Source organism: Helianthus annuus, chromosome 8, assembly GCF_002127325.2.
Source record: "Helianthus annuus cultivar XRQ/B chromosome 8, HanXRQr2.0-SUNRISE, whole genome shotgun sequence".
Taxonomy (NCBI): domain Eukaryota; kingdom Viridiplantae; phylum Streptophyta; class Magnoliopsida; order Asterales; family Asteraceae; genus Helianthus; species Helianthus annuus.
The window spans coordinates 28,480,600-28,503,658 of NC_035440.2; the positions used below are offsets into that span (position 1 = coordinate 28,480,600).

General features: G+C 39.1%; 1 protein-coding gene and 1 long non-coding RNA gene across 5 annotated transcripts; both read right to left on the reverse strand.

Annotated features, from left to right (window-relative positions):
• Positions 1-11,524: 11,524 nt before the first annotated feature.
• On the reverse strand, positions 11,525-13,846 carry LOC110872500. Of its 4 annotated transcripts, none has more exons than XR_002554476.2 (5): positions 13,564-13,846; positions 13,335-13,445; positions 12,867-13,046; positions 12,160-12,292; positions 11,525-12,056 (listed from the first exon to the last, which is right to left on the reverse strand). It is a non-coding gene; the product is annotated as an uncharacterized LOC110872500 (long non-coding RNA). The 4 variants fall into 4 exon arrangements; XR_004864925.1 differs by having other exon boundaries at positions 13,335-13,489; XR_004864924.1 differs by having other exon boundaries at positions 13,539-13,846.
• Positions 13,847-14,363: 517 nt separating this feature from the next.
• On the reverse strand, positions 14,364-17,294 carry LOC110872498 (pre-mRNA-splicing factor cwc22). Its single transcript, XM_022121300.2, has 8 exons — positions 17,177-17,294; positions 16,301-16,798; positions 16,015-16,204; positions 15,817-15,920; positions 15,631-15,733; positions 15,262-15,545; positions 14,861-15,166; positions 14,364-14,753 (listed from the first exon to the last, which is right to left on the reverse strand). The coding sequence occupies exons 2-8, from the start codon at positions 16,787-16,789 to the stop codon at positions 14,499-14,501; spliced, it is 1,731 nt and encodes a 576-aa protein (XP_021976992.1). The 5' UTR covers positions 16,790-16,798; positions 17,177-17,294; the 3' UTR covers positions 14,364-14,498.
• Positions 17,295-23,059: the final 5,765 nt, after the last annotated feature.

The following is a 23,059-nucleotide window of genomic DNA, read 5'->3' on the forward strand; positions in this document are numbered from 1 at the left end:
TTATCACTTATTTGATTTGGACATGTGATTGTTTATCACTTATTGAGGTCGAATGCAGTATGCAATATGTACACGTATGTATAGTATCATGGAAGATCTAGACTTGCGTCCCCGTTATTTTTCGGTAAAAGATACAACCATGATACCCAGATGATAAGCAGCATAAAGACCGAATATCTCAGAACCTCGGCAATCTATCAAACGAAATTTCGGTACTAAGACCATATGCCAATGAATGGTTCCCACCTGATCTTCAGTCGATTAAGATTTATATCACCCTGCACACTTTAAAATGATTGTGAGCCTACCGATACATCTTATATAGAGCTGCTTATCGTTTTGCATTTAAGGTTTAAAGAGGTTAGAATAGACCACTGATGTACTATCATTTTCTCTTTTACTCGCCAGGAAACTCATTTTTGTTTTTCTATTGTTTTTGTGTTTTTGAAATTTTTCGATGTTTTTGTATTTTCCGATTTTTGGATTTACTCCCCCTAAAATCAACAAACTAAGATAAATTTTAAAACCACAAAGATATTTACAAAAATGATTTTCCGATGTTGGTTTACTCTTGCTTGACCTTAATGCCATTTACCAATAATAAGAAGTCAAATCTAGATTTGTCAAAAGCTTTGGTAAATAAGTCGGCACGTTGGTCATCGATGTGGACCTTAACAACATCGATTAGTCTTTTCTCAAAGCAATCACGTATGAAGTGATATTTGATTTCGATGTGTTTGGTCTTTGAATGCTGCACAGGATTTCTAGTGATATCTAAAGCAGCAGAATTATCAACGTATATAGGAGTAGTTAGGAATTCAAAACCGTAGTCCCGCAATTGTTGTTGGATCCAAAGAACTTGTGAGCAACAACTTGAGGCAGCAATGTATTCAGCTTCGCATGTTGACGTAGCGACACACGTCTGCTTCTTGCACTGCCATGTGACTAGGCGATTTCCTAAAAACTGACATCCAGCCGTTGTGGATTTGCCGTCGATTTTGCATCCGCCAAAATCAGAATCACTGAATGCGACCAAGTCAAAGTTATTATCCCTAGGATACCACAGACCGGTGTCGGGGTAAGCCTTCAAATAACGAAAAATCCTTTTGACAGCTGCAAGATGTGAGGCCTTCGGGTTGACTTGATATCTGGCAAGCAGGCACGTTGGGTACATTATATCTGGCCTTGATGCTGTAAGGTACATAAGGGATCCGATCATCGCGCGATAGTATGAAAGGCTAACTGGTTCACCCTTCAAGTCAGGAGTAATTCCGTGATCAGTTGGCAGTGGGGTACCAATGGGCGTTGCATCGGACATCTGGAACCGGCTCAAGATGTCTCCAACATATTTAGTCTGATGGATGAATATCCCAGACTCCGTTTGTTGCACTTGTAGGCCCAAAAAGAAATTCATTTCCCCCATAGCACTCATCTCGAACTTATCCTGCATGATGCGCTCGAAATTCCTACACAAAACATCATTAGTAGAACCAAAAATAATATCATCAACATATACCTGAACCAGAAGAAGATCTCCATCTTGTTCTTTGATGAAGAGAGTACAATCGATAAGACCTCTTCGAAAACCGTTCTCCAGCAGATATGTAGATAAGGTTGCATACCAAGCTCGTGGCGCTTGATGAAGACCATAGAGAGCTTTGTTGAGCAACCAAACCCGATCGGGATGAACAGGATCTTCAAAACCTGGAGGCTGTTCGACATATACCTCTTCTTCAACCACACCATGTAAAAATGCACTTTTGACGTCCATCTGGTAAACCTTGAATCCTTTGAATGAGGCATAGGCCAGAAAGATCCGAATAGCTTCCAGACGTGCAACAGGTGCATAGACTTCGTTGTAGTCGATCCCCTCTATCTGACGAAAACCTTGAACGACTAAACGAGCTTTGTTTCGAATAACCACTCCACGGTCGTCTTTCTTGCATTTGAAGACCCATCGAGTGCCAATCTTCTTGTAATTCTCAGGCTTTTCAACAAGCTTCCAAACACCAAGCTTGTGAAATTGCTGTAATTCTTCTTGCATGGCTTCAACCCAGGCACTATCTTTCAATGCTTCTTTCCACGTTCTTGGTTCTTCTTGTGACACGTAACACGCGAAGGACCAGTCATTCTGTTGACCAGATTCTCTTATAGCTGAATACAAACTAGCATTCCGGTTGTTTCTCAGCTGATTACGCGTCTGCACACCGCGATGGACATCTCCTATGATATTCTGCTGGGGATGGGTATCGTGAATCCTCATTTCAAGATTATCTGGCACACGAGCATTGATACCCAAATTATTCAGATTAAGATCAACAACCAACTCCACACCAGGAATGTGGGTAGAGGTGGATGCATTCCCTTCAGCAGTATCTACATTCTGCGTATGAGGTGTATCACCAGAGGCACCTTGAACAGGAGCAGCTGGAGCTGAAGATCCTTCGGCTGCATCATGATATTCATCATCTTCAGAAGAGTCATTATAATCAGCAGCATCTTCAAAGACCTCATTTTGAACCATATTGTTGACTGACGAAGAAGCTTGAGGGTCAACAACAATAGGTCTAACCAATGGCGAGACTGCAGCGTTGTCACTTTCCAACAACATCCGAGCCGCTGCTGATTCTTCGTCAAAGGTTGGCAGATTGAAGGAGTCAAATAGTCCATCATAATCGAACATCCACGGATCACCCGGAGCCCTAACAGGACTCGTGTACCTTTGAACCCTAACTTCGCTCCATAGCTCAATCTTTTTGGTAGTTAGATTCCAAACACGAAAGTTCGGAGTAGCATATCCAAGGAAGAAACCCTCGATAGCTCTTGCACCAAACTTTCCATCCGGCTCAATCATAGTACAAGGAGCACCAAACGGTTCAAGGTAAGAAAGATCCGGTTTCCTTTTCTGAAGGAGTTCGAAACAAGTCTTGCCATGTCTCTTTACTGTAAGAACTCTGTTCAACGTGTAGCATGCAGCCGATACAGCCTCTCCCCAGAATTGAATAGGGAGTTCCGACTCTACTAACATTGTTCTTGCAGTTTCTATGATAGTCCGATTCTTCCTCTCAGCGACACCATTTTGTTGTGGAGTATAGCGAGAACTGTACTCATGAAGAATGCCTTTAGAAGTACAAAACTCATCCATAACTTGATTCTTGAATTCAGTTCCATTGTCGCTTCGGATCCTTTTCACTTTCAACGTATAGAGATTCTCCAACATTGTAAGAAGATCCTTGAGGATGCTAGGAGTTTCACTCTTGTGTGCCATAAAAGATACCCAAGAAAATCTAGAGTAGTCATCAGTAACTACTAAACAATAAGCATCACCAAACGTTGTCTTGTGCTTCATAGGTCCAAAAAGGTCCATATGAAGACGTTCGAGAGGCATGCTGACAGTGTTGATTTTCTTCAAAGGGTGAGACTTCTTCGTTTGCTTCCCCTTTTGGCACGAGACACAGATATCTTGTAGATGAAAACTTCTTACAGGCACACCATTCACAAGATTATTTTTCACCAAATGGTTCATCTTTCTCAAGTGAATGTGTCCCATTCTTCTGTGCCAAGATATAGACTCCTTTTCTGTGGCTTTTGAGACAAAACAAGTAACTTGTGCAGATGTTGTAATCGCCTGGCTCATGTCGAGAATATAAAGATCATTAACTCTCGGAGCCGATAAGAGAATCCATTCTTGTGGAATTTTGAATCCAGGTTTCAGCACATAGCAGCCAGCATCATCAAAAATCACTGAGAACTTTTTATCGCAGATTTGCGACACACTCAGAAGATTGTGATCAATTTGTTTCACATAATTGATCTTATCAAAGCACACGATACCATTGGAGATACTTCCTTCTCCAGTGATGTACCCGCCTTTATCACCCGCAAAAGCAACATACCCTCCTCTGATATTTCTCACGTCGTATAGGAGCCGTAAGTCGCCAGTCATGTGCCTGGATGCTCCACTATCAACAATCCAATGACTATTAATAGTTCCTCCTAGAACATCCTGCACATGTCAATTAAACACATCAGTTGAGAATGGGGACCCAAGCCTTAGTGGTCTTGGGTCGTCCCTTGGCATCACGATACGTAAGCTCTATCTCTTGATGGTTTTCAAGAACAACTGCTCCCCCTGAATTGTCACCCGACTTAGGTAACCAAGTTTGTCTGTGCCTACCAGTTTTTGAAGATTCTGGTTTTACAGGTTGTGACACACTTGGTTCCTTTTGTACTGTTTTAACTTCAGATTTTAAAGCTTTTTCAACAGTTTTTATGTTCTTACGTCGTTGTTTAGTTTCTTGTTCTTTTACAGTTCGTTTATCTTGTTTAGGTGAAACTGACCGACGTTGAGGGTGAGCTGTTTCAGGTGGAGTTTTCTCAACAAATTTCTTCTTTGGAGCATTTGGGCAATTTCTGATAATGTGCCCAATTTCTCCACATTTGAAACAAGTTCTCCTTTCAACAGACTTAGGAGAACTTGATCGACTACCAGATGTTGAGCTTGTAGAACCTGAGGTACTTGCTTTTTCATCACACCCGTTTGTGTGTTGGGTGTAATTGTTATCACTGTTTCGTTTCAAAATCTTGACTTGTTGTACAAAATCAGTGTTTGATTTGTTTTCAAAAGTCTCAATTTTATCTGTACCTTTTGATGCTACAAACTTAACATCTTTTCCTTTCTTCATGTAACGAGCTCCTTTTGATTCAACCTTAGCCTTTGGCTTTGGAGCTCGTTGTTGTTGTTTACCCTTAGAAGCAGTCGATTGTTGAGTGGTTGGAGATTTTTGATTGCCAAATTGTTTCCTAATCTCAGCCTTAGGAATTGGATCACATTGTGTTACCACAATTCCCGGAAGTGTTTTTCCCAAAAATTTGTTTGTATTGTCTTCAAAGACTTTATCAATCAAATATTTATTTACATTTTTAATTGGAAAAACATGATCTGAGTAGATTTTATTATCCCCAACCAAAGTGTACAACACATTACTGCTTTTAACAGTAGACACCGCCTTCTTTTCAACCTTGACAGGATCTATCACTTGTTTCTCGTCTGATGAAACGGCAGGAGTGTCAGGATCACACAGGATGTGATTCTCAATGGGAATGACAACTCCTTTCATCTTGTTAAGTGAGTTATCCTGTTCACTCACATCCACTTCTGGTTCATCATCCGATGTCTCACAGACCTCAATGATTGGAGAACTTTGCTCCATGGATGTTGATGCTTCTTGTTGCTTTTCGGATGTGTTAGATGAACTATCCGGTTTGAACCCTAGGCCAGTAGTAAACTCCTCAACATCAAGAGGCACACTGGGTTCATACCGAGGCATTTCTTCCTCATCAGGCATCTTGGTATAGTTGTTCATCAAAGGGGGCGGACATTTGTTATACCCTATGCCTTTCTGGTTTCCTTTTAGTTGTTGAACATCGATGATGTGATCAAGCACAAATCGGGAGTTAGAATAACTATCCAATTTCTGTTTGATCGCATCATGTTCGCATTGGGCAATGGCTAATTGCTTTTTAGTTTCTTCCACAGTGTTAATATATTCATTTATACTCACTTGCTTGTGGTAAACTACTTTGTTAACCTCGGACACATTTTTCTTTAAAGTTTCTATTACAGATTTAAATTCTTTTTCATTCCGGGTTAAAGCCATGTTTGCCTCTTTGCATTTCGATAGTTCAATAACCAAATTCTGGTTATGACTATGAAGCTTTTCTGATTCAAGCTTCATCTCTGCACATGATTTACAAATAATAGGAGCAGGAGGTTCAGAAGTTACCTGACTAGTAGAGGCTGAGCCGTTTGCCATAAAGGCAGTTTGAAAAGAAAAGGTTCCATCTTCAGAGAATAGCTTTTCCATTTCCTTTGATGCAGTAGCAGCCTTCCTAATCAGAATTGATTTCTGACATTTAAGCTCATCAGCTTCATTCAGTAGCTCCTGAATATCATCATCTCCTTCTTCATTCACATCAGGCTCTGAGTGATTATCCCCAGAAACAGAGCCTTCTTCATCTGAACTTCCAGAATAACCAGAACTGTCATCGCTTCCAGAAGATTCTTCTTTTTGAACCTGCTCGATGACTTTAGCATACAAAGCAGTTCCACTTCCCTGATCACCTTCACCAAACTGAACTGACCAGTCACAGCCTTCATCTGCTTGAACAGCCAAAGCACGATTGTGATTGGTAGTTCCAGGCTGTCCCTGATTGTTATTCACTGCCACCATCCTCCGTTCACGGTTTTCTTGTTGGGCATTCACATTTGTCTGGTTTCTGAAAGGGTTGTGATTGCCGTGTTTTGTTGGTCGAGTGCACTCACGTTTAAAGTGCCCTTTCTCGCCACAATTAAAGCACGTGACGGCATTAATATCAAACCCATACTTCGTGTTTTTCTTTCCTTCCAACGAAGTTCTTCCAGTTCGTGCCATGAAATCTTTTGCCCTTCTAACCGCACTAGCAAAAGCCCATTTAATATCCATCAACTCCATTTCTTCCTTGTCGATCTGATCATAATCTTCATTGGTCATGTTGATGTTTCCAAGTTGACCTGCTACCAAACCACAGTAAGCACTGACCATGGTGTTGATAATCTCCATATGTTCCTTAGCAACTTCAATGCTAAGGTGTGAAAGATTTGAGTTGTCGACTCGGATTGTGTGATGACTTTGGGGCTGAGGTTGAGGATTGCTTGTATAGTGAGCTTGCTGTTGTTGTTGTTGAGGTTGTGGTTGTGGCTGTGTTGGAACAGGAATGTAAGACCTCGGATCGAATTGAGGTTGTGGTGGAGCAGCTGTTGACTGAGGAAACGGAAAGGAACTTGAACTTGTATTGGACACAAATGCAGTCTGCAGCTTAGGTTGTTGTTGCTGAGCTGCAGCGGATCTTGCCAAAACATCGAATCCTGGAAGATACATTTCCGTATTCTGAGGAGCTGGAGCACGCCTTGCTTTCCTAATCTCTTCATCATTTTTATGTTCCAGCTTTTGAATGAACTCATAGATGTTGACTTGATCTAGAGTTCCAGTATGCTTCAACAGTTCAATGAAGGAACTCCACTTTGGAGGTAAGGCGTCAGCAAATCTACTCACCATTTCTTGTTGAGTAGCGACAACTCCATAAGCACACATCTCACTAATCAAATGATAGAAACGTGTGATCATATCGTTCAGAGTCTCGTTTTCCAAAAACTGAAAGGATTCAAACTCTTTCTTCAACAAATCATGCCGAGATTTTCGAGCAGCTGCATTGCCTTCTCCTCTAGCAACTAAGGCATCCCACAATGCTTTCGTGGTCTTGCAATAAGAGAACTGATGGTAGATGTCTTTGTTGAGTGCTTGAGTAAGTGTGGCAAAGGCCTTTTTCTCCAATTCATAAGCCTTCTTGTCATTTTCAAGCATATTTGCATAACCCTCTGAAGTTGACGCAGCAGTCTCAAGATTAGTATTGAATGCATTGATGAAACACGTCCAAAGATCAGTGCTTTGCCCTTGAACATATGTGTGAAAACGGTTTTTCCATGATGGAAAATCGTTCATATGGTTCAACTTAGGTGGACGATTGTTGCTGCCAGTTTCACTCTCACTAATCAGAAGGTTCTGAAGACTTTGACTTTGATTGGATACCAAAGCCCATTGACTTGGACTGATTGATGGCTGTGGAACCATGCTTTTTGCCCAATCTGCAGCAGTCACTAACTCTTGATTGTTTCGTGAGTCCAAACTCCAATCCCATGGACTTGTACAGCTCATTTTGATCAAATATAAGTATCAAACCTACACACCACAAACTGTTAAGTCCAAAAACAGATATGAATTGAAAGATGCAACCTGTTCGAAAGATCAATACTTGTTCGAATGATCAACAGGGTTCGAAAGATCCTTGTTGAGTTTCGAACAAAAACTTCGAAGGATGACTTCGAAAGATTGACTTATACGAAGGATCCTTATCTTTCGAGAGATAATTTCGAAAGATTCTCCTTATGTTTCGAACACAGGTCTCGAAAGATGACACTTGTTCGAAGAATCAACAGTGTTCGAAGGATCACTGTTGATGGCTCGAACAATAACCTCGAAAGATAACCTTGAAAGATTCACCCAACACGAAGGATCCTTATCTTTCGTAGTGAACAGTAACTCGAAGGATGTATCTATCGAAAAGATTCCTTGACTCGAAGGATAACACACGGACTTCGAAAGATGTTCGAATGATGGTTATCTTTCGAATCTCCTTGATCGAAGGATGATCCTTCGAGCTCGAAAGTTATCTTTCGACGATCTGACACACTGCCGAAAGTACTGATGGGTTGGTGAGAAAAGTGACAGGTTGGTGTACCAACTTTCGGCAGAAAGGATGTTCTGCCACCAACTTTTCTACCAACTATTTGACTTTCAAAAAGTTTACCCAAAATGGCAAACACCTTATCCACAATAGTCACCGGAGATACCACCGGAAAAATGGCCGGAAAATCAAAGTTTCACAAAAACGATTTTAATGTTACCCAAACCGACCCCGAACACTCCCGATAGGTTTAGTATCCGTTTTTCAGTTTCAAAATGCAAGGAAACTACCAAAAACGAGTGCTAAACCAAGTGTCCAAACACACCAAAGAACTCGAACAAACCGGTTTTAAACAAGGTAAAGAGCGAGGCTCTGATACCACTTGTAGGTCCCTTTTCTCGGAGGATCGAGAACAACCTAAACCTTGTTATACTAACCCACTAGCAAGTGCGGAATCCAAGCTAGTAGGCAAACCGGGATGAAGCAAGTAGAGAAACAAGCACACGAGATTTCACCGATTAACACCACTGTATTAATACGTATGAAGGTTTACGGTTACAAGCACAATGTTTACAAAACCAAGGATGTAAACTCTCAAGTGTGTGTGTGTGTTTCCAGCAGAATGCTCTCAAGCTCTCTATCTCTTGTCTGTGTGCATCTACCTTTCACACTACACTGCATGGGTATATATATACCCGGCTCATGATGCCTGGTCGAAGGATCCGATAGATGGTCCGAAGGATCATCTTTCGGATAGAAAGCTTTCGAAGGATTAGCAAGGACCTCGAAAGATCACCTTTCGAGGTCTATTGTTCGAAGCCTATCTTTCGATCACCTCGAAGGATCAACAGAATCCTTCGAGTCTATCCTTCGACATCGACACACATATCAAACATATGTTAACTGTTGGCCAAGTCAAACTAGGAGGATAGTTGACTTGGTCAACTTACAGACTAACTTTGGACATCGTTTACATACAGACCGAATACAGACAAAGTACAGACACAAGTGCACCAACAAGGATTTTGTAAAATAGCAAGAAAAGTTTATTTTCGTTTTTAGACTATATAGGGACTTGGGGCATGAAAGAGTGACATTATTCGATATGTGATTGTCACGTTAGCACGCATCAGAAAATTAGTGTGGTGCAAAACTTGGAGGAGTGGGAATGGCGTCAGTGACGTTTTTATAAAAAAAAAAATATATCAACCATGGTATTAGCAACGCTTTCTAGATCTCTTCATGTATCTTTTGGTGTAACTATCGCATTTCATATGAATTTCGAGCTAAAGGTATCCATTCAATGTCATAAGTATTTGATTGCGGTATATTATGATCACACGTTGTCCTTAGATCTTCTAGATTCTAAATTTGACTGTTCTTTTAATTTGGGATAGATGGATGAAGTAACTTCATATCCATGTTTAGTTGATTGTTGCTAATACCATGGTTGTTCATGACATTTCGGAGGCACTGTTACAGAACCATTTTTTTGTGGTGTCAAATTCAATTTTTGATGGTGTCTTAGAATACAAATTAGACAGCTTATCTTCATAGCTTCAGTAAGAGAGCATTCAGAGTCTCTTCAAACATTGTGTGTATGTGTTTGTACTTGTTCTCTTCAAATTAATCAAGATAGTGAATCTTTGGTTACTTGTGTTTGTTCTACTTTGCTTTGGTTTGCATACTTACGTGGATTCGACACTCGTTAGTGTGCTATAAAACAAGGAAGTAGGTTTAATATTGATCCTCCAAGTTGACCTACAGTAGTAGTGTTAGTATTATTTTTAGGTAATAGGGTTATTGTCAGGGGTGGGTATTGGGTAGCCTAGCCTTAGTTAGGCATTGACTGATCAGCCATGTTTAAACAAGGCAGCGTTAACCAATATCCAACCATGATAACGACTAGTTAGGTGTACCATTGTCTAACCTTGGATTATGTAATTATGGCAGGACTCTAAGATAATACCCGATCGTAGTAGCAGTTGTTTAGAAACTGTTAAAAAGGCGAGTTATCATGTTTATTTATAAAGCTGTGATTGTATACTCGTTATGTCTCAACTGGTAATAATGTAAAAATGCTGTAATGTGCAATTATCGGTAGGGGTATATTTGGATCCTTTTATGCTTAATGGGATGTGTTGAAACTAGCTGAAAAGAGGATAGGGTTCCTCATATGCATCACAACACTACCATACTTGTGCGATGGCTAGGGGGTATGACAAGCCCATTGCTGGTGGTTGTGAAAAGATCATGAATGGCACACGGTTGCCCTTGGCCCAAAATATCACAATCCATGTTGCATGCATGTCAATTGTGTTGTTTTTATAAATTGTGTTGTTTTGAATATACATGTCACATGTAATCAATGAGATACTCTTAGGAATACAGAGAAGACAACTGAGATATAAAGATCTAGAAGTTCCTAGATGTGGAATATTGTAAATAAATAATATGTTATACTTAGACTATTATAATTTTTAATGAAAGTTCAGTTTGTTTCCGCTGTAAGTGTATCAATTAAGGATAATCACCCGGGTTACGAGTGGGGTGTTACTGCCAGCAATTCCTTGATATTTTGTTGATAACCTACCATATAAGATTACCAGCAGGCTTTGCAATGTTTGCCGGAATGGATCCCTATTATAGACGGATTTCCATCAAAAGTATGTCTATAAATAGCAACCTCTTGATATAGTTGGTCGTTGATTGGGCGTTGTTTGTGGAAAAAAATTTAGTATGGGGTGTTAACCATTGTTAGGATTTTGTTGGAATGGATAGTCTCGGAATCGAAACACTCCATAATCAGTACGTGTTCTGCGAAGTTCACATCAAAAGGTAGGTTTTTTTGGTTCCCCGTGTTTTATTTGTATGTGTTGGCCACACAAGACCGGTCATGGGAATTTAGGTGTCGTGTTCGAGCCCAGAAAAAACGTGCCTCTTAGTCCTTACTAAAATAGATAATGTAAACTATTTTTTTTTTTTGGCCACTCTTTGTTATTATTATTATTTATTATTTTTTTTTTGAAACTAAAATGAGTATTGGACTAATACCAAATGGGCTTTAGTTATAAATTTTGAGATTGATAGTTTTAAAAGACTAGTGGGAAACCCGCGCGTTGCGGCGGGGTCAAAAACTTAGTTAGTTTATCAATCATTTCGTTTTATATTAGGTTATGAATCGCTTAAAAGAATTAACAATGCCATAGGTAATAATCCTATAGAAGTAAAGTACCAACAAGTGAATAATATGGTCTAACCTTTTTAAATGAAAACATTACAGTTACTTTTGATCACAAACAACATAATAATGTAAAGCAATGTGTTCTGAGAATCAAATCATTTCAACATCCCCAGAAGTACATCCCCATTACTTTTGATCACAGATGGACTCACCTTGCGTTTGGGCCTATAATATACATTCCTAAATCAAGACTCTTAATCTTAATATATTAATTGTGCCACCCATTTAAACATTTATATAAACACCACAAATATGCTTAAATCCATTTGCCAGTTAGAGTGCACTCCCGTTTGAATGCTTACCGGAACTACGAATATGAATGGGCGGTACTCGTGATGGCATGCCGATGGTTGTGTTTGGTCGCACAATAAGATTGAAGGAGAAAAAATAGAATCGACCCTAGCTTTGTGGCAAAGGAACCAAACTGGCCTTGATATCCGGAAATCTCGTTGTTGTTGGTGTCGAACAAAATGTTTAATTTCCGAACAAAACTCCGATCTAAATGAGGCTGGCCTGTGGTTTTCTATATCTGTTGAAGAAAACAAAATCACGTTAAAAAGGACGAACATTGGAAATATAGGAAATAATAGAAACAGAAGTTAAAAATAGTCAACCAAACCATTTGTGCCTACCTACAAGATGCGAAGAGATGATCACTTCTCTCCATGTGTTCTACATAGAAAACACAGTCCAGAAACTGATCTGGAACTCCTCTTTTCGACAAAACAACTCTGCTTGTTAGTTTTTCCCCCACTGCTCGCAAAGCTACAATACCAGCATATATCTATTTTTAGTAGTTTTTCCCCCACTGCTTGCAAATTTATTTTTAGTACCAATTTGCCAAGACAATTAATATAGAAACAGCAACTACAAGTTTTGGGGACGTATCCTATTATTTTTAGGGTTTTATCTTTTAAACCTTTCAAATTCCATAACAAACAGTTGGCCTTTCGGTTAAAAAACAATTCACAAGATAAAAAAAATTGTTTCACAAAAACTTCAGCATTGGGTTAATTTGAAACATACCACAAGTCTGAAAAAATTGGCAAACAGCCTTTTGTCCTGTCCAATCCCAATGCAAGCCGGTTAAGTGATTCGGTTTGAGTACATCCCAGTGAATAAGGGTGTAAACAACAAAAAAAAGGTATAACGTCGGGTTTATTAACAGTTTTAGATGACTCACAATTAGGGGTGAGCATGGGTCTAGTTGGTTCGGTTATTGGCTAAAACCGAACCAATAACCAATGTTTCAATCTTTAAATTTTCATAACCAGTCAGTTTCGGACTTTCGTAACCACCCTACACAATTTCAATATTCGTAAGGAACAGATAACCTTACCGCCAAGAGTGGTTTCAATACTTTCATACTCTACTATAGATGAACCTTGACATACAACACCATCGTTTACTGTCTCGGATCGGCTTCGATCACTTTCTCGAGTAAAACGAATTTGTCAGTCTCCCATACACATTCCAAATAGACAACTTGATCATTTGTTGGGTAGTATTCTCTATAGACCTGAAAGTCATTCACACCAAAGGATAGTTACAAAGATATGATAATAATATATAACAACATAAAGTGGTTATAAATAACAATAATAATAAAAAGAACAACAGCTTGTACCCTCAATGAGTTTCAAGTCTTATTCCTCACATTATATATAAAGTCAAAGCTTTTATGATCGAAGAATTTCTACAACCACCTTTTTTCTTTTCCTTTTGTTTTCGTTCTACAATGTCAAAAGGTTTTTGAATCCCTTTCTTTGTCTTAAAATCTAAAACTGCTCTTAATGTGAAAGATTACCTATTGTTCTTGATTGGCCCTAATTTTGGCTGATACTTAGCTACACGTAATTGTATACCAAAAGCCACTGTTGAAATCTCTAATTCTTGACATTTTTCTTCCTTTCTACCCCTATGAAAAAACCAGCATCAGATGCTTCAAAAGTTAAAATTAACCTGAAGTTCATAATTTTAACATTAATAATCAACAATTAATAAACCCTACGGAAAATCAAACAAACTCTTCTGACCAGACTAACGGAAACGATGAGTTTGAAGATAGTGAAGATGGTGGACCTCCATCGTTGGGATTGTTTCGTATCGATTTCCTCCTCTGTATCTTCCTGACATATGACAAATCGTTTGAGAGGGAGGATTGTTCTTCGATTTACAGTCAACTCCCTCTCTCTCTGGTAGAACTCGTGATATGGTAGGCAAGAATCCATGAAATGGTGATAATAATCAAGTTTAAAGCAGCAATTATCATGCATTAGCGGTGGCTTAAAGACAACCGTTCAACTACTGATCGGGCACTTAAAGGTCTCCGGTATTGATTATAGAAGGCCCACCGTTTAATATAAATGTCACAAAACCAAATTCACCTTAATTAATGAATTTTCTTTATAAATTTTATTCATTTTAATAGTAATGTAGAAATACAATTTTGCCCGTTTTACTACGCTAATTAAGTGTTGTACCATAAGCATTATAGCTTGTAATTACTTAACTTTTGCAGTAATCTTTGTGAAATGCTTTATAATATAGTATATAGATATAGATAGATATATAACATGCATATATGATTTTTAAACTAAATGTGCCCTGGTTGGGGGTCCTCCCTACCCACCCCAGGGTCGGCTATGTGTCCACGCCTCGTAATAGATACTTGTGGGTTCACATGAATGTGTATATTTCTGTTTTATGTGTTGCCCACTTTTATATAAATTTATGTTTTGCCCATGTTTATTCATTGGGTTGAGTACGCACATAGCCACATATACAAAGATAAGGATTCATGTTTGATATATATATTTACATTTACAATGAATTAGAATAAAAGAATAAATGGAAATGTACGTTTTGGCTAAACGGTATCACGAAAGGTTGCTTTGTACAAACAATATCACGAAACCTAAATCAAACAGATTAGTCTCCATTTATCTAAACACATTTAACTCCACGTAAACTAACAGCATTTTCTTTGGCGCTTGCGATGAGTTTCATCAGACGGATCCTCCTCCGATTGTTGCATGTGCATGCTTTTCAAATAGCCTCTGAGTTCTTCGGTGATCCCGCCGAGCCCAATCGACGTGAAGAAATTAATTGAAAAGCGTGTGTTTTTCGGGCTGTCCCTTGGAAAAATCGATTCAAAATCAGCATGCAAGCTAGGGTCGCTAAGACGCTCCTTCAACCGCTGAACTCCAAGATGTTCCGACAGCTCCTGCACCACATAACATAACGTTGTTATAATACTGTTTTTGTGATCATAGATAGAGAGAATATTATTTATTATAAACAGGAAAGATGAGGAAATCTTGAAGACTTTACCTGGAAGAGAATCTTGATGAATATTCTAGAGGAGGAAGTGGTGTCCTCCTCAGTCAACCGGATATATGCCAAAACATGCCACGGCAGAGCATCGGTCCCAAGCAGATGCGCAAAAAACATGCCCACGTTACGCAGCTTGTTTGTCTCAAGCCTATGGACCATGGAGTACTGCTGAACAAAACATTCCTCAAAGTTATCTTGGTAGACTCTGTTGATCATGCAAAACTTCTGGCCCAGAAGCCCATAGTAACGCCGATACGTTTTCTCCTGACTAGCACACTCCAACAACATTGTGCACAGCTCCATCTGCATAATATACGCCAAACGGCTATGTAAGTAAGTTATCTAAACAACTGAAAATGCTTAAATCTGATATAGAAATGAAACTTGTTTTACCATACCTCTTGCCCAGGCTCGAGTTTGATTTGGAGGAGCTTATGACCAGCTTCCTCAAAATCAACACTCGACATAATGGTAAGGTAGATACTTCTTCGAAGGTTAACCAGATCTGTTCCGGTTTCATCTGCTATCCTCATCTGTTCCCCATCCGACTCCTCTTTATGTGAAGATTCGTCTTCATCAGACCCCTCATCACCGCCATCTGCTTCATTGCCAAGAATGGTTTTTTTCAAATCTTCATACCGCTTCTCGTTCTCCAGAAAATCAGGATCCAACTTGAAAACAACTGAAATGCACACCACCACATGTTATACACGCACATATGAAATATATATTTAAAAAATGTGAACAGATAAGAGATTCTTAGATACCTAAGTCATCCTCTGCATTCATCTCATCAAGAAGAGATGCTTGGTGCGTGATTTGATCTTCCAATTCAACAAGGTCTAACTCTGGACGGACAGCCGGATGGCCCTGTACAAGTGAACATGGTCATGTCAGTAAGCAGCAGCAATAAGAAAACACGATAACATGTCTGCAAGGAATACGAAATTCACCTGGAACTTGGCCTTCCTTAAGGCAAAGAGGCCTTCAATCAAGAACTGTACCCTTTTATCCATCGCTCCCTCGTGAAGAATTCCACGGAAGCGCTCAAAAATACCTAGATAGCATAACACAAAAGCAAGGTTTTAGTTGATATACAAGCAGCAATCAGTAGTAGTTAGCAGGCAGGGGTAAAAAAAACAACAACTCACCATGCAAGCCCTTAGGAGATAGATCCTGGAGTGCCGAACCGCATTCAGCAACAAAAGCAACAGCAACCTCAACTCCGTCTTCAGTTGGATTTTCTAAGAGAAGTGTGAGAAGCTCGAGAGCAATAAGCTCATGAGCAACCTGCTGGTTAACCAAATGAGCTATAAACTTGGCGGCAGCAACCAATTGATGCTGTAAATACACAAACAGTATCGTTGTAATCAGAAACTAATATAAGAAACCATAAGACGATTTAAACAAGAAGAAGAAGGAGAAGTAGGTTTGCACCTTGTCGTTTCTCTTATACGCTCTTCGAAGCCGCAAAATTATCATTCTCAACAAAAGCTCACCCACTTGAGGGAATTTGGTGTTTACAACAGCAACGAGAGCTGCAAAGACATCAGTGAAAGCAGGAGAGGCCATCTGGGACTTTATACACGATTGAGCAAACAAAGCTCTTCCCCTGAGCAAATTTTCAGAAAACAACTCGGGAACGATATCCTTGATATTTGCTGCATTGACCTTGTTGACCAAGCCGTTTATGCTCTTCTTTAATGCATCCCATGTCATCTTTTGATATTCCAAGCTGCTTTTATCCTCAACTTCAGGCATCATAGAAGGCAACCTGAAAGGCGGTATGTATACCCCTCCTCCAGTCTTTTCTAGCTTTTGGATTATCCTGTTATCACTGCTTCCGGTATGCTGCTTCGACGACACCTTATCTCTCCTGTCTCTTGTCCCCCTATCCTTATCGTTCCCTTGCATCTCCATCTCCATACTGTCTGTCTGCACAAAATAATAATAAGGTTGTTGTTACGTACTCTTCTTACAACAACAGTATTGTATTTGCAGTAATCATATATATAAGCCCATTAACCCAACCCAACCCAGCTTAGTAGTTTAATTAATAATGTGAATCAATATATTCTCTATATCAACAAAGCATGATCATCAATAACTAACTAAGTGAAACAGAGCCCCAATTTGTTACTCATTAAATAAATAAATAAATTCAAATACATGATATATGATCGTCCAAACTTATTCTCTATTGCATTGCAGGGTTTCTAAGTCATAAAGGTTGTGCGATAAACTAATGTTGGTAGGGTTTCTAATTTCTATGTTCCTTCGGGTTTCTAAACACAGTAAGTAAACGAGATTTACCTGGACGGACGATTCAAAGAGAGGGATTCTTCGTTCCTTCGTTCGATCGATCGATGTTGTCGCCAATCGAGAGGAGGGTTTCACCGATTAGGGATGGATGATCTACAATACCTTGCTTAATTTATTTTAATTAATATAAATAATTATTATAACCTTGCCCCCCAAGAAAAGTTAACTTTCGTTTTACTCCCTTTGTTTTGCTCATTTTAACAGTTTTGCTCTAACAGTTTAAAAGTAGCCATTTTCCTCCCTTTATTTTGTTTTGTTTTGTTTTGTTTTGTTTTGGTTGTGAATGGTGGTTGCCGGTAGAAAGAGTGGTTGGAAAAATGGGGATCAGAAAAGGATTTCTTATATACATGTAAATAAACAAGTTATAGGTTTATTTAGGTGAAATGACTTACATGCCCTTGCTTTTATCTATAGAAAGAGTGGTGGGTGCTTTGTGTCACACCCCGAAATATCAGAGCTTGGCGTGACTGGACCGGTATCTTCATTGCACAGCGGAAGCAAATAAGCTAAGACTTCTAGAAAATAAACGTCGCTAATTACTCGAATTCCCATGGGTTCCCCTATTCCAACCGTTCCATAGTTTCGAAAATCCAACCTGAGAAAGAACATGCGAAAAAGTCAACATAAAGTTGAGCGAGTTCATAGTTTGTTTTGAAAAGATTTAAAATAAATCTTTTTGATAACCGGTTTCAAAGTTGTTGAGAAAATATAGTAAAATTATTTTCTTGACATGATATATGAAAGTTTTGAGTCTAGCCCATGAGAGTCTTTGTAAGTAGGACCAACTCGTCCTCTTACTTGTACATAAGTTGAAAACGTTACCAATGTTTGTAAATCCATGTATTTGTGAGTTTGTGTCAAATGAATCTTAAAGACATTTGAAAGTTTAGCTGTCGAAATCCGATATGTAAAGCGTAAATGAATATGTTGATCATTAATGTGTAGCTAGGACATTAATATGTGTGCCGACATAGGAAGCCACCAACCCGTAAGCGATTTAGTACCGGTCCACCCGGCGAGGGTAACAAAGGAAACTCCATGTGGTCACACAAGACTCGTGAGTGGGGCTCGCCCTGTACCCGATAGATCTACCCCCTTTGTTCCGTGGTCTTAAACAAGATTAATGGTGCTTTAAGTATCAGCCTATTCGCACGTGATCTACTAATTCATTTTGTTGCTTAACCATACCATAGTAACATGTATTTCCCCTCGAGAGTTATAAAACCGAAAACGTTTAAAAGAAAAGGGGAACATGAACTCACTGGGTGGTCTCGTTTTGCGTACGCAGACAAACCCAGTCTCGTTGTTGTAGCTAGGACATTCCCGTCTCTAGACATGAAAATCATGCACGTTTCGTAGATACGCGTGTGTTTTGTAAAACCGGTATGTTTAGTATAAAGCGTTCGTAAACCGTTTAAGTTCCTTGAAATCCATTCGTAAAACGATTTAAAAGTATGAGTTTTCGTTCATCGAAAAGTTGTTTGTTTTTGCAAAAACTTGCATGTCTTTCCACCCCCGAAAACATTTGTAAAAATGTAAAACTAGAAAAGGTGGGGGTTATGAACTCACCTTGACAATCCTGTGCAAAGCTAGCCTAGCGTGATTCCGTAGTGTCATTCCAAGAACGTGAAGTAGCTAGTGTGCGACTATGATATTCCTACGAAGGAACAATTATAAGTTTCTAGTACAACGACGTAGTTAAACTACGTGTCCGAGCTCTACCGACTCGTAAACAGAACGACTCTACGAAGGTGTTGTTAGTTGATGCGAATAGAAATACGTATACGTATACGGATGAGGGTGCGTCTCGATGCAGTTTTCGTAGGACGGAAATAATTATATACATATATATATATATATATATAATTCGAAAACTTGAATTAAATATAGGATATAAACAACGGTTATAATGAATATAACTAATTATATTTTTATAAGTAATCGTCAAATAATAGTCGATCGAAATAACTATGACCACTATATTTTTGTATAAAAATTATACGATTAACGACGTTAAAATCAACATGGAACATTATATTTGTTTCGAAAAAGTATACGAATTAGCGTCGTTTGAAATAAATATAACAATTATATTTATTTTACGAAAGTACACGAAGTTATTAGATTTGTCGTTGTTTTGAAATAACATAGGTAAATCATGTTTATTTTGTATAAAAATCGAGTTTCGTTAAGTAGTAGATTAGGTTTGTTGGAATGTTATAACTTTGTTTTGAAACTCATAATACGTCGCTAAAATAAATGTACTTTCATATTTTTTTATAAGAAAACTCGGACTTCGATATGTGTCGTTTATACCATATAAATATATTTGATATTTCGGATTTTTGCGAAAAATCGGGCAGAGTTTCCTCTGTTTTTGGAATAACCCGACATCTAAAGTGTCGATATAAATTCAAAATTCAACATTTATTCAATCAACTCACGCAATATATATATATAACTTTTCATCAAATACGCCAAAATAAAGTGTAAAAAGTTGCTAAAGGTATCGGTCGAGCTCGGTCACGTTATGAGTTAAAACTAAATAACGTAAATAATAATCGTGTCCTAAATCTTTACCATCTCCTCGTGTCAAAACACTAACTGAGTTGACCGAGTCAACTGGGTTAACCGAGTTGACTCGCTGAGTTGACCGGGTCTGACCCGGGTTGACCGCTTTGACCTGTTGACCGCGACTGACCCGAACTGTGAACCGAGCCGTTGACCTCTGTTGACCCGAACACCGGGTTGACTGCTGTTTTGACTGGACTTGACCAAACACAAGCTGAGTTGACTCGGTCGTGACCCAAGTTGAACCGAGACACGAGTGAAAATCTGACCCGAAATAGAAACCTAAATGTTGACCGACAACTGGCTTGCACCGGATCTGAGTTAAAACTCGAACCAAATCAGAACCACTTGAGCCGAGACCAAAACTTGAACAGAAACCGAGTCTACGTAGGACCTGCACAAAAATAAACACATCCGTTTGTGTGAACCCATCTATCCGGCGTCTGATCCGAGCCCGAAACAACCAAAGAAAGAAAAAAAACTTCAAACAAAAAGAAATCTTGAATGTGTTTACCACTTCACTGCCGCCGCCGCCGCTGTTGTGGCTCCGACGGTGCCGCCGTCAGCCACCCCATCACCTCATCATCAACTACATCTTGTCGCCATCTTCAACATCATCGTCGTCAATGAAGGAATACGGCCGGAGTCGGTCCGACCTGGACATCGAGTGAGAGAGAACGAGAGGGGGTGGTGGTTGTATGTGGCCGCAGAACAGGCGGCGACCACCGCTGCCGTCTTTGTTGTTCGACGAAGAGACGAGGGGAGGGGTTTAGGTGTGAGTGTGTGGGTTTGAGGTGCGACCGCCGGAGTATGGCGCCGGCAGCCGGCTCGTCACCGGTCATCAGAGAGTGAACGAAGGAGGGGGGTGGCGGCTGCATATGTCTGGCTAGGGTTTCTTGCAAAATGAAGAGAATGAGTTTAAGGCACCTTTTTATACTTAGGTTCTAAATTTGGGTTGGGCCCAGGGCCCATTAGAGTGTTACCAATTTTTTTTGAGAGGCCCGATCACATCTCCGAAGCCCGTTTCTGCACCCGAACATCGTATAAGGTCGTAAAATAATTTTCCAGGGTCGAATTCACTTTAAATCACGTCGTGAGTCTTTAATATGCGCGTATGCTCGTCCGTCGCGTTAAATCGCGTAAAATGTTTCTAGTGTCGTTTCTAATCCGTTTTTCGATCCGTTTCAACTACGGGTAATAAAATTGAAAAACGAAGCTAAATATATCATAATATATTAATGTCGAGGTGAAAATTCGAGTCAGGTGCTTCGTTTTCTCGTTGAATGTCGACGCGTTACTGTTTCCGCGTTTTTCGTTCACGTTTGCGCTTTGTCTCGTTCGAAAGGATAATATTTTCGCAAAATCACATCGTATGTATAAGTTATACGTATAAACTTCGTATTTGTCAGCGTGGTCAGTAGTTTGTACAGCATCAGTTCGTTATCGTTTATCGCTTAGCATATTTCCAAGAAATCATCATACGCGCACTGTAACGTCAGATAAACGTTCCTAGGCATTCCAGAAGCCTAATTAAGTTAATTCGTGCCTTAAACACTATTAATTATCGCCTTAAATGTTGGTTAATCGCATAATTAGAGGCCGTTAATCACCGGTTGTCACACTTTGTCACCTACCTAAACACGGCTCCCCTCTTTCTTTGTATACCTCAAAAGCATGGAATGTCTCACAAAGCCCATCACAAACAACTCGCCGCTCCGCTTCACAAATTTCGCCCGAAGGTTTGTTCCAACGGGGCAGCGTGGCTGCGGCGACATTCGCTCCCAGATGCGACTACAACAACAACCTCATGGTGCCTCCACGAAGAACGGCCACCAACGACGATGGCGGCAGCGACTTGGGTCATCAAAGTCGTGGAATTCGTGCCGGATTGGTTGTCAAAGTTGGCGATTGAGTCAGGTATTTTGCTTTATCTTTCCACAACAAACGTAATATTTATCTGAAGTTCTAGGGTTTGTCGATTGGGTTTTGTAGGTGCTGTAGCTGCTCAGGTTTGAATCACAAAAAGGTTAGTTACACTTGATTTTGGTAGCACTTATGGAATGAAATTGAAACCCTTTGGTTCGACAAAATGCCTTACAGGTGTTCGACAAACGCTTTTAATAAACAAACAGTTTAAAAAGTTAAAAAAACAAATGATTTTAAAAACGACGTTTATAAAAAACAAACGCTTAATGAAAATACATATTTATTTGTATCTATAAAACATATTTTGTTAGATAATAATCGTGAAAATAACAAAAAGAAAGTTGAGTAATTGTATTAATAATCTATTAAATATTAAAAAATTGTAATTATCAAAAACAGCCCCTAAGATATATAATTACCTAATTACCCTTACACTTAACTGCAAAAAAGTAACAAAGTTAGTGTTAGGGGTCAAAACCGTTATAAAATGCAACCTCGGGGTCTGATATGTTAAAAGATTTCTTTTTGGACTAAAAGGGTTAAACTAGCTAAACCACAGGGGCCAAAACAGTAATTTACTCTACTAATTATTATAACCTTATCCCCCAAGGAACTTTTTTTTTCTTTTTTTATAATAAACAATCAAATCAAATTGTAATATCTTTGTAGATAACGATGCCCGTTTGTAACACCCCAAAACCCGAATGTTTATAATTGCCATGTGTTCTTATATGACTTAGCATGAAATAAACAACTAGGTTTATTTAACCTAGTTAAGTGTGTGTGGTTAGAAGTACTAAATGACTAAAGTTGTACCCATTTATGCTTTAGTGGCTAACATAAGGGACTAAAAGTGGGTTAATAAGAAAGTTGAATTAATATATGAAAAATAAACACACACAAATACACACACGTACGTGTGTTCGAGAAGGAGCCAGGAGCTCCTTGAAGGTTCATAAACCCTAATCATGAAGATCACCAAATTGAGGGGTTAATTGTAGCTCAAATTCAAGAAGGAACATGGACTAATGATCACCTAAGTATTTCCTACATCAAGTAAGTCGAATTTTGCAATTTGGTGATGTTTGATTTAGTGGGTTTAGTGTAATTCGTGAATGTAATGTTAAATCTAGTATGAATGATGGTTGCTATGGCTGTGTAGACATCAAGATATGTTAAATTTTGAATATGAACATGGATTAAGCAAAACCCACTTGCATGTCAAGGAATGGTTAGAAATTTTGAGGTTTCTACTTGTTAATTGGTTGTTGTTGATGATCTTGTTATGAATAATTGATGTCACAACCATATGTTCCTAGTTAGGATGAAATATTGTTATGAACTTGATTGATTGTTAATAAGTTATGTGAAGAATTA